We start from the raw sequence: 16,592 nt of genomic DNA on the forward strand, positions 1-16,592 counted from the left end.
TAATCATCAGTTTATGTTATTATTATTTATTTTATTCATTTATTTAGTTTATTCGAGAATGAAATCAAAATATTATAAATACCATTCATATGTAACTAAGTTGGAATTACTAGAACACACTGTTCACACCAACGCTACTCGAACACTCACAATTACATTGTCTGACGCACGTTTCGATAACTAAAGATACCTTCAGTATCGTAAGATACTGAAGGTAAACAACAGAAACGCGCGTCAGACAGTAATTGTGAATGTTTAATGGTAATTAAAACGTTTGCAGCAGCATAATCCATACGATGACAGTGCACATTTTTCTGGGTTCAGCCTGCAATCGCTAGATGATTCTACTAGATAATAATCTTAGGATTTGAAAAGTGGTGATCTAGGGTATAGTTTATTAAGTAATATATTCAAGAGAATATTATGATATTATTATCCAAAGTACGGATAAAATTATTGGATGTGGGGATCATAACTTATGAAGGTTGATTATTGACAATATTATTTTATAACCTTTCAGTACCAATTTGTTTATTTGAGTTAAGAGCCTGTCTTTCAAGATAGGCTTCAAATGGAAAAGAAAACTGAAAATTTAGTGAGTTATTTAATTTTTTTCGAAGAGAACCTGGGACACATTTCTCCCACTGAATATTGGACATAGACATCGCTTTGTTACTTATTTTTCTAATAACACAAACACAGGGAAAAAAGTACAATACAAACCGCACAAATTGTTTTAGTTATATTTTTTTTTGCTTCATCGTAGTATAGCGATGATAACTTCTTCTAGTGAGCCTTCGATAGGTAAGTGATCCTCTAATTTCATAAGCCTACTATATTGTCGTCGGCGAACTACCTTTGCATTCTGCCGGCCATAGCTAATTAGAGATTCAGCTAAAAGAACTGAGTAATCTAAGAAACTCTTACTATTATTTTCTTTTCCACTACTTGGTTATCTTTTTGTTCATATCGAAAAGGCCAACAAGTTGGTCTGACAGATCAACGCCTCCTATATATTAATTATAAAAGTGAACAATCTGGCAGTTACTTGGCCACTATCTTTGACCATTCTTTTCACTTGAGTTATTTCATCTCTATATCAATTAGAAAGTACTGTCACATCTTTGGTGTCCTTCCAGGAAACAGCACACGTATCAATCTCAACTTCTTTAATTAGTTTTGTACTTATGAAAAATATGTCGAAACATAAGCTGACATCAGTCTCTTGAATGGTTCTTGCTAAATTTAGGATAACGTATTCCCTTAGAGTTGTACTTTGATATCTATTTGCATCTTTTCCGAAATTGAATTTATTTTTATAAATTGATTGTTTGATCATTGTCATTACCAATTAATTTATTGGTAGAGCAATAGGGCTGTTTTGTAGGCACTTTATTGTATGACATAAGGGAAAAGCAGCCAAATATCATCATTATTCCTTACTGATAAGTTTTCAAAACAGATTGTTTATTCGTATTATCAAATCTATAATCTTCTATTGGTTTTTTCGGTAATCCATGAAGAAAACACCTATCAAGATTGGCCTTTACTAGATGTCTAGGCTAGGATGAGAAATCTTGGAACAAAATTGTTGTCTACAACTTTCCATTGATCTAACTTTATTATAGGGATATTTGGAATTGGTGTATTTATTTCGGAAGATGAACTATCCGGGGACAAAAAATTCTCTTAGAGTTCAAATTTACGCACAAATGGTGCCAAAAACTCGTTACTTGAAACCTTTGAAGGTGACTGTACATATTCTGAATCGCTATTAAAGAACGGTTCGTCTTCGATATCAAAAATATTTTGGAGAAACTCCATCAACTCCTTCTAGGACAATGATTTATTTCTGAAAAAGATAAACGCAGAAAACCACTGGGACAAATACATCCTACGCAGCACGTGGTACACTCGCCCTAAATGATTGCCCTAAAACGCCGCCAACTGAATTTGCCTCCATCTATTCTTGGGTACCAGTAGAGCACAGCTCGGGTTAAATCATCAGCTTAAAATTCCCACTGAGAGTTTTTAAATGTCTGCTGGGATATACATGACATATTGGTACCAAAAGGAATCAAACATATTTATAAATGAAATAAGATTTAAAGGTTAATAGAGGAATAACCACGTTAAGCACATCGGCGTAGGATGTCAGGCATTGATGTTTGAAATATTTGTTTACAAAATTTATTCTCGAAAGCAAAATATGTTTCTACATAGAAAGGATATTAATTATAAAACGTATCTTTTTCAAATTTGAGTTGTGACCTGTTCCTAATTTTTGTCTTGAACTCTTGAGCAAGCAACTAAATAAACATTTTTTTTTTCAATTATTTTCATGAATACTATATCTTTCTCCGATGAACATGTCCTCAAGATATGTCATATAAAGGGGTTCTTCAAGATAGTTCCTTTTATTATTCGTCGTTCAAAAATCATCAGCATGATCCTGACATCATATCCGATAGATATATGGAATAAATGTGACTTCTAATCAATAAAAAAATAATCTGTGAACTGCTAGTGTGGTAATTAATGCAGACAAAATTTAATCATTCGAATTTCCCACTTAAATTCGATATTCTGTTATAGGTGAAAGCTTTAGCTTACATTTGATGAACTTTTAGTCTATGTTCGAATGTGGCAATAGATGTGAGTTGTTTTTTATTTGATTACTGTTTCATAATTAAATAAACCGTTACCTACAAATCGAAATTTTCAATATTTATGGTAAGTATTACTTTGGTTTTCTTAATGTATCTCTATACAAATATTAATGATTATATTGATATGAATGGAAAATTGAGGTAAATAAAATTTTTTTGTAAAGTATGAACACATCGAGGCCCAATAATTCGCTGGTCGATAAAATAAAAATTGTTTTGTCCGGTGAACAATTCCTTTTTGAATTTGAATACATTTCCTATGATCTTTGATACCTCCGTAAAAAATAGTTCCATTGAATTAGCTGTGATACTCCAGATTTGCAATAACTTTCAAGAACTAGCTCTTTGATTCCATTGACGAAATCACATAAAAATCGGGATCAAAAAATCGATTTTTCAACATTTCTATAGTTTGAGGGATTATTAATTTTTGCAAAGGTAAAACGTGCAAAAATATTTTTAATGTACCTAAATTCAAATGTAATATAAATTTAAAAAAAATGCTCCAAAACTTCCTTATATGTTGAAAGGAATTGTTATTGTAGTTTGATACGTTCAAATAACAATGCGATCTAATTTTTTTATATTATACATAAAAACCGCTCGAAAAGTATATTTTTAATAATTGAAAAAATAATAATGTCTACCAATGTTATGTAACAAAAGTATAGTTGATATTTCGGAAGAAAAAGAAAAACTTGGTACCGAAAATGTTGAGAAGTAGAGGCATATATTGGAGAACAGAAGTACACTGAAACATGGAAATTCCTGAACAAAAGTAAGAACAATGAGAAGTCTAACACATTGAACTTGAATAAGAATGAGTTCAGTATTATAGTACACTTCTGACTGAGGATAGACCTGAATATAGTCAGTAAACGCCGACAGACATACAAATTGAAAGAGAAAAAAGACACATAGATTCAACAGTAGTTATAAATAGAGCGAAGCAACTAAAAAATAGGAGAGGCGCGTAGGATTTATGCTTAACTCATGAAAAATAGAATAAATAAAATCTTCGAACAATCAGCTTATATTTCTAAAATATACCCGAAGACTGGAAAACAGCTTACATCACATCTATACATAATAAGGGCAACAAATATCGTTGGATATCGGTAACAAGTATAATAAGTGGAGTGGGTTTAGAGCTGGATGGTCGTGTACAGGCAACGTGTTCTCTTCAAAGCATTTGATAAAGAAGGAACAAAATCGAAAATTATGAGAAAATTTTTGAAAATACCAACATTAAACATACCCTCATAAAGGCCATTAAGTACTAAAAATCAAGAATGAAGTATCGAAATCCTTCACAATCAACAAATGCCTGAGACAAGTGTGTTGCATTTCCCAATAATTTCTAGAATATATGCTTCTAAAGTGTATCCCAATAATTCAAATAAATGATATCATCGAAAATCTTCTTAAATAGCAAATCTTCTATTTTGATAGCTATTTTACTCAAGCGTGTGAATGTATACTTAACTGAGAAATCTTGAACTTTCATTCTTTGCTAATTACAAGATGACAGAAAGTAACAAAGTTATAAAATCCAACTAATCAAATAATTTAATAGCAATAAAATAGTTATTTTTTGTTTTATGACTGCATTGAAGATTATGAAGATATGAATCCATTCAAATGAAAAATTCAAATAAATTTTTCCCCTGTTCTACTTATACCAAATTAAAGTGAATTAAAATTAAATTGAGATAATTAATGATCAATACGGAAATGTTAAATTGAAATTTCTAGCTTTGGACTTATTACTTTCCTAACTTTGACCTAAAATAATTAGTATATCAAATGATTAATAAATTAAAAATAATTAGACATAATGATTATAAGCAATTTGTTATATGAAAAAATACTTTTGCTGAATAATAAAAAATGTAAGAACCTCTAGCTAATAGTATATAACGAGAACAGTTGAAACTGCTAGAACCATTTTAAAATTGGAGATGATTCCCTTTGAGACATACCAAACGTGTAATTGGAGACTTTATCCGAAATTAATCACAAGAGACCTTTTCATAACTATCCCGCTATTTAACGAGACGAAGAATTCCCTGTGGCTGTAACAAGAGCCAGTTCTCTACTATGCTCTTCAGTTCTTTGTCCGAGTTGAGACATTCCCATTTGAGATGGTTTTTAACGGACCAGACACATCTAAGCTACAAGGCCACATGTCTGGTCTGTTGGGCGGATCATCAAGCTGCTCTCACTTTAACTTGTCCAGTAGAATTTGAGTTGAGTATCGTGGAGTAGAATAAATCCTCTAGTGAACAACATGGATTTGCGAACATAAAATTTCCTGCTTCTCTTCTTCATCATGTGCGTGCGCCTAACTGACTTTGAGCAAATACGAAGAAGAGAATTGGTAACTCAATTCAACTATATTGCGACAATAATCTAAACTTTCTAACCAGTATTAGTGATTAGAAAGGCCCTCAACTTAACCCTTTTAACTAGTAGGTTTAATGTATTAATTACTCCACCATTCTCAAATTCTTTTTTTTAAATATTATTATTGTTCAAATATTTGACAGTTATTTTATAGACCGTAGTATTGTCTTCCCAGCTGTTCTAGCGTTACAAATCTCACACTGTCTGTCCAAATGATTTCTAATACCTAAAAAAGAACAGATATGATATATACCTATCTCTCTTAGCTTCTCTTCTGATAAGTTTTTGCTACTGGTAATGTTGATGTCTATAATCTGGCCGGTCGGTAGTGAGAGTAATAAAAACGCGTGATCGGCTCATGGGATGCTAGTGGTACCTTTTATAACGATTCGTATTGGCTGAAGCAATGTCTGAGAAAGTCAAGTTCACACAGCTGCATGTTACATTACTTTATTATTACTATATTCCAAAAATTTTATATTAATAATTATTTTAAGCTTTTGTTTTATTATGTTATTTATTTACTTTGATAAAAATTAAAAATCAAACTACATTTCTAACATGCGCTTTTACAGTAAGAATTATGTTACTGTATAATAGCGCATGTTAAACATGTACTTTAATTTTTAGGTGAGGTGGCAAGGAAAAACACAACATTTAAAATTAGTGATGTCCAAACTTTATTTACCAAAGCTTTAAATAATGTTACCCAAACCCATTGGAGTAAGGCAATCCAACATGTCCGCTTTTTTCGAAATAAAATGTGGGACATTGATAATTTAATGGAAAAACAAGTGGAACCTCTAATAATAAATTTAAGAGCTGATTCGTCCTCGTCGGAATCAGATTCCGATTTAGATTAAAATGATACGTATTTGAATAAAACATATTTCTTTCTTAGATATTACTTTACAGTATTAAGTACCATTACATTTTTATTTAATATACCATAAATTTGAAAAACCGTCTAGCTATTTAAGGTTAGGGAAAACAAAATTACGATTAAAATAATAATTATATATATTTATAGATACTTTTAAAAAAATCAAGGCAACGTGTGAAATATGTAGGTATAACATTTAGTATTTAACTAAGTGAACGAAGATTTTAATGTATGAATGCTATGCAATTGATAAATAAAAGTATTATTTATATGATATGATATTAAAATAAAGTATTTAAAATTCAAATAAAAATGTTAGTTTGAAAAAAGCATTTAAAATTCAATTCAAATTTGCCACTAAATACCTTTTAGTGTTGTGTATGGTGTGCACGTGATTACTCTCTGTAATGAGCGGCCAGATTATAGGTACTTCAAGCAAATAACCTGATTAACTGCCTGATAGTTTACAGCCAATTTACAGCTCCTCGGTTCTCTAAATATTCCAAGGGATTGAGTCTTTTGTAAATATATATTCAAATTGATTTTTTTTGCTGATTGCTCAAATTTGTGTAGCATTCTCTGTAAGCTATAAGAGAAACCTCTCTAGTTAGCAGACAATTTTTCAACTTTTGTATGAAGTTGTCTCTACCATCTGATGCTGGTATTTCTTCCAACATTTGCTATATTTTTTTATTGTTGTCATCTCGTCTTTTTAAAAGTATCAGAAAGTCTTATAGGCATACTTTATCAAAAGCTTACTTCAAGTCTACAAAACATATGAGAACAGGTTTTTGTTCTTCACTTAAACCCGTCTTAGCAATCTCTTCAGTCAGTATTTTTGTCATTAGTTTTAGAACAGTACTGTCTCGGTAATTCCATGTTGAGATTTCTCAATTTTTATAAAGAATTATAGAAACTTTTGTTTCGTACTATAGATTTACTACTATTTTTCAAAAAAAAAAGCTTTTGGAGCGAATCGAGCATACACATCATAATTCTTCCTGATCAATTCCTTAGAAGATTGGAAAGCTGAAAAATATCATGATATCGCTAACTTCAGGAAATAAAAGGACCAGAAAAAAGAAACAAAGAAAAATAGTTGAGTTTCCAAAAAATGTATGAATTATAATTTTTAAACTAGATCATTTTTTTTTGTCTAGAATGTGAGTGCTGATAGTAATTTGAGTGTAATATAATTATAATACAGGGTGTCCCACGACTAGTTAAAACTATCTGCATATGGCAAAATACTTATAATAAAATCATGAAAATTGCTAGATATTGGTTTTCGGATCCGATCTTCCCAACTAAAATATTTTCTAGGTTCTACCGGAAGTCGGCCATCTTTGGCTGACTGTAACTTTGTTATTTCAAATAGAATACCCTGTATATTAATACATTTTTGAAATCTACGTGAAATTCAAGTATACTTTTGTTTAAAAACTACTTATTTCGAAAAATGCATACTTTTTAAGTAATTAATTTTTTTGTAAAAAATTTGGCGTAAGTCAAATCCGAGATGCTGGCATCTGGGAGGTTAGCGGGGCATTAAATCAAATGGGAGCGATTACACTAGGGATCCCGGCTGGAATGCTGAAATGCAAGCAGCCGGTCGCTTTTTGCATCCCGGGATGCACAAAATCGGTTGTGGAGCATTGGTTCGAATGCGACGCATTATACTAGGCTGCTAGAATCCGAGCAGGCGCTCTATTTGGCATATTCGCGCGCATTCAGTTTGATCATGTGAGGGCCTGAGACTGCTGACTGCACTGCTCGTGTCGTATCGAGTCGAGTGATTAGTGTCTAGTACAGTATATCTTTAGTGTGTTTTGCGATGGAAAGTGAAAAGTTTGATGACGTGAGTGAAAGTGTTGTGGGTGACATAGGAAATGCTCCTTCGGAAGGCTCGTCTCTGGAAAAACCGGAAAAATATGTTGATAACAAATTGGATATAGAAAATTTATTATGTGAAGTGGAAAAACATTCTTGTATTTGGGATAGTAGCTTAGAAAGCTACGTCTACAAGATTTACAAACTGAATGCATGGAAATATGTCGTCACTTCTATCTTTGAGGATTTTGAAAAGTTGACACTAAACTTTTTGCACGACGCCTTCTTTTTTTAGTAACATCAGCAACAACATCTCTTTATTCTTTGGGGCCATATTGACGACTGGAAAAGATTAAAATAAAATAGCGGTCCGGTATGCTAGCATCCCAACACAAATTCGACGCAAAATGGGATGCCAGTATCCCGGATGATAACATCCTAGTATAATTAGTATTATGGTAGCCTAAAAAGTAAATGATATTTAAGTTCCATTTCGCAATGTGAAAACGCAGTTGTTGTGTTGACTTATATGAATTTTTGATCCAGTCACGCAAGCACAATTTATTTCTGTGTTGGGATAGTTGCTCACATACTCGTCGGCAACAACAGTGAATTTAAATCCTCCATGTTGTTTTTATTGAATAATATCTCTACCCGAATCAACTAGACCTGAATATTATTCTGTATGCAGTAAACTCAAATATTGCGTAATTGTAGATGACATTTTCGAAAAAGTGTTTATACCATTTTTATATGATAGGAAGAAGTTGTTGCTGGTTGCGTTTTTCGATCTCAGATCAGCATATTTTTGACATAAATGTATTAAATTTTGATTTCTCCAATAACTGTAAAACGCCAACTTTTATGCATTTTTGAATCTGGAATTCTGAAAAGTAGAAACTTTCCCTTATAAATATTTTTTGTATGTAGCATTCAATAAAAACTTGTTTGTTTACTCTCTTGAGAATATATTAAATATTTGAAGTTACTTTCAGCCTAGAATATCGGTCTATATTGTAGAGGACTTCAAAATAAGCTAATAGTCAATCTCTTGTACAAAGAAATAGCCTATAAATATTTCAATCACTGTTAGTTTCCTAAGTTCATAATAAAGTTTCTTAAGAGCTCATAGCCAACGACCTCTTCAGATTGACTCTATACTGTTGTTAACGCAATTCTATTTTTTCAGAAAAATTCATCACAGATAGATTACTGTATGCTCTTCTCGCCGTTCTAGTGATTATAAAACTTCTAGCAGTAAACGTATTATTCTTCTTACCATCCATGTTGGGAGTAGTGACAGCTAAGAAAATCATCGTTAAAATTCTTTTGTTTTTCTTCCCCGCACTACATCATCTTTTCAAATTATGTGCGTATACACCGTATGGAACCAAACATCATATTCACAAGCATCAAATAGCACATATTCATCAAGTGGCACCCGGATATTATCATCACAAACCTCACATTGAAGAACACCATTATCACAAGCCTCATATAGAAGAAGCAGAGTATTCTCACGACGATTCGCATCATTTCCTTGAGGATCATGATGATTCACATTACCACCATAGTGGACCACCTCCTGATGTTAGTCATTATCCAGAGTTTGCTAATAAAGATGACAGTCGTTATGGGGACTCATATCCGGCCGCTTCTTATAGCAATGAGTGAGTATATCTATATATATATATTTTTTTTTTAGAATTATAAAGCATTTGATTGAGAGACGTATCCTTCGAATTCAAATTCTAGTATAAAACTCTTAAGCAATCGGAAAGACTGTCTGAAATAATTTTGTATCCAGAGATGTTTTTACAACTACTTTCCATTAAAATATCTCTTACGCTTAAACTGTATCAAAATTATAACAATATCAATAACGAAATTAAAGCTGAATAGTCATGACATGTTTTCAGCAATCCCCACATCAATTTTATTCCCCTTTCTATTTTCTATTCGATTTTCTCGTATATTTTTAAATCTTCTTTGATCACATTCAAAACGGTACTTAAAAGCTTCGTAGCTATGATGAACAATTTCAGAAAGTGAATAGTCTCGTTACAATATTGTGGATTCAAATACGTTTTTCAGACGCTTACGGTCAATAAATATTACAAAGATATAAAAATCATTAATTTGATTAAAAAATCAAATCAACGATAGAATCCACGTAACTATCTATTAATTGAATGCCTTCTGGCAAGATAACATACTTGAGATTTCCTCTAAATGAATTAACCAGTCTATTCATATCTTTGAGCAGATGTACCTAAACTGATCTGTTTGTTTTGTCCCTTACCCATTTCAAAATCAACAACAATCAATTATTATCACGTCACTGTCTACAATGAAATCGCTAATTCAAGACAGTATGGAAGAAACAAAGAAAATGTTCTGACAAGATTAGTAACAATGGATGAATCATAGATGATCCGTCACTATAACGTAGAGCCCAAATTCAGATAAAGAAGTGGAGACAACACCTAAAAAAAATCACGATGCAATATTCAGCATGGAATATCATGCTAACCGTATCTTGGGATGCTGAAGGCATAATTTCAGTTAGTTTACTTGCAAATGAAAGGTGATTAATGTCCCAATCTAGTTTCAAAATGATGAGCATTTGTCATATTCTCAGGCTCTTTCCAAAACTTAAAGAACACTTACATCGTTAATGTGGATAAGTCATTCATGCGGTAAATCAGTATTTTAAATATATAGAATAATCTTCAATTTGAGATACATTCGAAATGATGATACATCGATGAAAAAAATGTATTAACTCCAATAGAGACTATACGGAATAATAAATCTGATCTTATCATTTCGTTAATTATTCTTCCCGTACACAAAATAAGTAAATTGATAATATAAGTGATAAAGAGGACCACGCTGAAAACAGAAAAGAGATAACACAAGAAAAAGTTATAGAAGTAATCAAATGGCTAACAACTGCTACTTACACCTGAAATATTAAAAGCTACGAGGGAGAGAGGCTTGACTTACTTACATTAATATGCTGGGAATAAGGCAAGAATACCAAAAAACTTGGAACAAAGGCAGAACTATACAAGATCATGTATTTACCATCAAGCTCAAGAAACTTCAAGATAAAACTGTTCGCCGAATTTCAGATGCATTATTTGAAAGGAAAATACATGTTAACTTACCAAATGTAATCATAATCTTATATACACGTGATACCTACCACATAATAAGTAAAAACCCAATAACCGATTCTTCACTAACCACAGAAGGAGTGAGGTGAGGTAACGGCTTGACTCCATTACTTTACAGTATATTTATAGATGATAAAATAAATAACTGCTCAATCAACTCTGTGAAAGTATTTTTTGGATATAAGAGTCTGAACGTAATAGTCCTCATTGCAGATAACCTCCAGAAGAGTGTAATGGAGTTATCAGCTACTGAATATTGAATTTTTGTAACAATATTACTTTATTCATAATGAAAATGGCCTCATACTTTGTTAGCACACATCATATCCTTCCGAAAAGTTCCGTTGTTTATATAAAATAGAATCAAATAAACTTTTGTCAAGTCGCGTCGCCTTGTCGTTACAATGGAAAGGTTTAAAGTGGTATGTTTTGAGTATTTTTTCAATTGGTATTAGATTCATATTTATATTAATTATTCAAAGTAAGTTGTTCATTTTTGTTTCTACTTTACACCGGGTCAACTTTTAGAAGTTGTTTTGATACTGCATCAATTTCATTGAAAATTTTCTCTACTTGTGTCCTTCACACTGTTACAGTTCTAGTTTTAACATCAGTGGTATATTTATTTCAAATAAAAAAAACATTCATGGCAAAGTTATACGAAATGCACTTAAAAAAGTTGAATGTTTCCTACTAAAACTACAATAGCTTTAACAAAACTCCCCACTACTAACTACCGAGCAGTCAAATGGTTGTGAATTAACAAAATAAAAGATATCTAAACTGAAATTTATACATCAGAACATGATAACCAATACGCATGCAAAATATTTTCCAGTAAGTTGAAAAAAATAGTTTCTCCTTGAATTTTTATTGTTTTTTTTTTATTTTTAATTCTACTAAAAAATCTATAGAGCACATTTGTAGAAAAATAAATTTCCTAAAAAATTTTTTTGCGCGGTGAATAGTTTCATTGTTATTTCGCAAAAATGTTCACCCCTTTTTTCAAGGTGGTGGATCTTCCCAAGTGGTTGCAACCCCAAAAACTTGAACATAAACTTTCAGCAACCCCCTTTGATAAAAGCAAAGTCTATGTAACTTTTAATGAACTATAGGTCTTACATTCTTTTCTTAACATTGCTTTGTAATTTATAAATGAATTTGTATTCTCGTGTCGTAATTGTGATTTGAATTTTTGGGTGCTTAAATACATCGAACTCTTTTTAAATGCTTACTTAAAATAAATGTATTGTTTCCATATTCACACTTTTCAGACTTTATATTAAGCTTTTCGGAATTATTGTACTTAGATACTTTCTCTTCGCCTTAATCCAAATAATTGTCTTTTGACAACGAAAAAAATATTATATAGTAGCTCACATTGTAGATGTTTCATGTCTGATTGTTGTAAACGCTGTTAGTTCAAATATTCTCGGGACGTTACTAAATATGAGTTCATAAATTAAAACAATTCGCATTTTTGTAGAACCAATATTTAAGATACTGATACTGTCGTGATAGTTTTGCTATAAACCTCGACAGGCGTCAATAACGAAGCAAACTGATTTTTTTTTAAAGTGGGTGGTTAAGTTGTATGTAATTGTATACTTATTACCTTATGTTTTATTTTGTATAGGAAATTAATTCCTTGAACAGTTAATATGATTGTATCATGACCAGAATTTTTCTAACAATAGAAGACGAATTTAGTTTATTACACTGGAATATTAAAAGAAAAGAATTTTTATATGGTATTATCATTCATTCATACTAATGTTACCATGACAATGTATTGATACAAGGTATTTGTTCATCCGTGACTGTCACCTTCAGCAGTTTGTGAACGTGACCTTAACATATAGTATTAATAAATATTGTTTTTCTGAAATTTTGGTGATAGCTATTTGGAAGTGTGCAGAATTTATTAGTAGATATTTTTTTGTATTTTTCATCTACGAAATAGTATCAAAATCAGTAATTAAATTTGAATAAACTACAAAATTGCACCGTAAAGTCTCGAAGCGTTGTGCGTGGTACTGAATATGGAATGAGCTAGTTTTTACAAGTAAAAGTCGCTGAGATTTTTAAAACATTATCTGTCTATATTGATAGGAGAAGTCAAGAACTTTATTTCTTCACTATCGAAACAGACAGACAGACAGGGAAACGCTGTGCACCCACATCCGGATATGTATCTATCGCGAGCTCATCGCGCCTCACTGCAGTCGCCGTTGTTTGTTTTCATTCGCAATATTATCGTTGCACCGATTATGTTACATTGCAAAAAAATGCGATATTTCTATTAATTACCAGCAATTATCGGTTTGTGCGGTGCTTATTAGTGATTAACTACAAAGTTAATATACCGAGAAAAAAATGCTCTTTTCCTAATGATTATACGGAAGAATGATCATCTATTAAAAATGATGAAACGATCAAAAAGCTTCTTTATTAATTTGTGGTTTTCATATAACTATTGTACATGTCGATGAGGCAAGTAAGACAAACCATATTCACAAAAAATCATAGGTCTGGATTATCCCTTGCGTTAACATATGAAAATATAACGTTTTTTTTGTAAAAAACATCTTTAAAGATATTGAGGAATGCTACTGAAATAAACACTGCTTATTGAGTTGTTAGGCTTAACGTATCATTTAACTTTCTAGATTGAACAACAAAACTGAATTCTGTGATGTAGTCTAATTCAAATATCGCGGCAAAGCAATCCATTGCAACAAAAAAGCTACTGCTATCGATCATGTATTAGGTCCTCCCTCTGTCACGCAAAATAAAGAGGAAATTGGAAAGATTAGAATATTCAACGGAGAAGATGATTGCTTTAATTTCATTGCCAATAATATATATACCAACTCAGGCGGAAGAGAAAGACATGGAACAAGTTAATGTTTTCAAATTGATTGATATTTTATTCAAAAATATTGAAGCATAAATTAGATGGTACTGCTTCCTCTGCCGCTGATGGGATGTCATTTGGTATCGAGCCTATTGTACTGAAAATTTCTGGATACTTTCTAAATATTTTCTGCTGCCATATAAAGGGTCTCGAAATCTAATGTGTGAACTTCTTCAAAATCTTTGCTACAAATTCACACTCTTTTTGGTCACAGTCAATTTTCTCTAATTGAAAAGTAAATCAATAGGATTCAAAAGTCGGCAATTAATATTTTTCAGATCAATCATGTTTAAAAATTACGAAGCAATAATTGAATGACCGATATATAAATGCATTTTTGGGGAATCCAAAACTACTATACAAAAAACTAAAAAGTGAAGGTACTCTTAATATTAGACAAATAGAGATGTTTGAAATGTAAGACTTCTTCAACACTTCCGTCCGGTCTCTCAAACAAATGTTCGAGCATACGAAAAGTTGATGTTTCCAGTCAGATTTTCTAATGGCAATAAATTCAAGACATCACATTTTATTTGAACGAAAAATGTGTGATGACAAGTGAATTAATATATGAAGAATTCATGTTGAACACACTGTTTACACTACCACTACACCAACACTCATAATTACACTGACTGAATAGGGTTTCGATAACCAAGTTATCGTCTTCAGAAACAAAAACCTATCAACTTGATTTACCTGTTTTATACTAAATTCTCCCACCTGTGGAAAAACCTTCCCGGCTGTAATATTCACATTTATTCCTTAACTACTAAACTATAGAGTGGCCTGTTTGTAACAGACAGTTTCTCTCTAACATAGTCTGCACAACATACTTCTTATCACAATCATTACAGCTAATTTCTTATATACCATTTGTTTTTAAATCTGCTACTTTATCCTTAGGATTACCAATTAAATGATTCAAGGTATAGTTGGATTTATAAATTACTTCAAAACCTTAAAAATTGTTTCCATTCCCTTTGAACTCGATTGGAAGTTACCAGATCAGATTTCCCTTCTTTTTCATTTTGATTTCGAAAAAAATTGGTTTCACATAGAGATTTCTCAAACCTATGACGGTTAATTATCCCCTTCTCTTATCATAACTGGTGAGTTCAGTTACATACTTAACAAAAGTCCTTTCCTCGATATTCAATACAGATATTCAAACTTCTTCTAAACAGTGTTAGTGTTATAACTGTGTGAGACATCAATTCATTTCTTGTATTTAGAGATTCCAAGTTTTCAAACGAACCCTTCGGTTTCCATCAGTAAAATTGTATGTTACGTTCGGCATGTTTCACTCATTGGCAGTTATTTACCATTCGAATAGTGAATAAATACAAATTCTTCTCTATGGACTTATCTTCGGAGCTTTGCATTAATTGATCGGAAGCAACAAAAATATTTTGTTCTGTTTATGTAAAAGTCGATTGTATGTACGAGAATTTTTGTTTCCTTACTTTCTTTCAATGACTTAATTTTCAGATAATCAACACTCTCAATAATTATAACGATTTTATTTTTACAGCGAATGTCGAGTATACGTCCAAACAATTGGAATAAGAATATTTAGATACGTTATAAATATTCTTGTATACTTCTTACAGACAGCACAGGAAATGTAAGCAGGAGTACATGAATGTTTAGAAGCTTGTTATGTATTAAAGACACTTCTTATAAATAGAAACTAGCACTTCAAGGTAGTGATTGCTAATGAAAATAATTTGTTAATCTGTCTACTGTTGTTGTGATTAGAAATAGTCTTCCTTCACATTGTGACTAATAGAAAATTCCATTTTCGATTATCTTATTAGTAAAAAACGAGTTTTCAATGTATGTGTGTATGTTAAGAGTAGTTATAATTTAAATTTAATGAAATATCACGTGTTAGAATATTATTTGCATTGTATACGCACCATATGGATGATATTTCTACATGATATACTAACAAGAGTAAATGTCTAATATTTAACTGCTGTTTCAGACTGTTCCACAAGAGTCCCGATGACAACGACGCTGATCCATGGGATCATACCAATCATCCATCAAAACCATTTGGAAAGAAACGTATGACCGCAACGGAAATTGAAAATATGGTACTGAAAGCAGAAAAGGAAGCTTTGGTGAGTAATTCCTCTGAATTAATAAGTTATCTAAAAAGAATTTTCCGATTTTTACGGTATATGTTGATGGGGGGAATATATAGAGAAACATCTGCTCAATTGAACCAACTTAATACTCGTATGGTAGTAGAAATTTTACGTTACATTTCTATAAAGAGTTTGAATATGTTATGTGATGCTTATTCACTATACAAATATCTATAATGTATAACAACATGCTAAGAAATTTGTATTGTGTACGGCAAGGATGTTGTAACAGATCATACCGTGAAGAAATGGTTTGAATATGTCTGTAGTAGGAATTTGTAAAAGATTTGTCTTATACTGAAAAATCTTGTAACTGATCTGAATAAGTTGAAATAAAGCCTGTGAAGGCAACGCTAATGCGCTGGGCAACAACCAAACCACACTGAATGCGTTGTGACCTAACCAAACAAAAGCAAAAGGTCAAAGATTATAATGGCTCATATGTACTTGACTAACATTGAAGTTCATAAAAGAAAATTGTATGTAAAAATTAAATAAAAATCGAAAATACTTTATATATTATGAATTGAAATTCATTGAAAAATATAA

At 31.5% G+C, this 16,592-nt stretch overlaps 1 protein-coding gene across 1 annotated transcript in view; it reads left to right on the forward strand.

Moving 5' to 3' along the window:
• LOC130891500 (uncharacterized) overlaps nt 1-16,592 on the forward strand; it is a 65,630-nt gene that overhangs the window by 15,540 nt on the left and 33,498 nt on the right. Inside the window, exons 2-3 of the mRNA XM_057796296.1 lie at nt 8,978-9,458; nt 15,878-16,016. Coding sequence (XP_057652279.1) covers nt 8,978-9,458; nt 15,878-16,016 — 620 coding nt within the window. The remainder of the gene's footprint in view (nt 1-8,977; nt 9,459-15,877; nt 16,017-16,592) is intronic.

This window comes from Diorhabda carinulata, chromosome 3, assembly GCF_026250575.1.
Source record: "Diorhabda carinulata isolate Delta chromosome 3, icDioCari1.1, whole genome shotgun sequence".
Taxonomy (NCBI): domain Eukaryota; kingdom Metazoa; phylum Arthropoda; class Insecta; order Coleoptera; family Chrysomelidae; genus Diorhabda; species Diorhabda carinulata.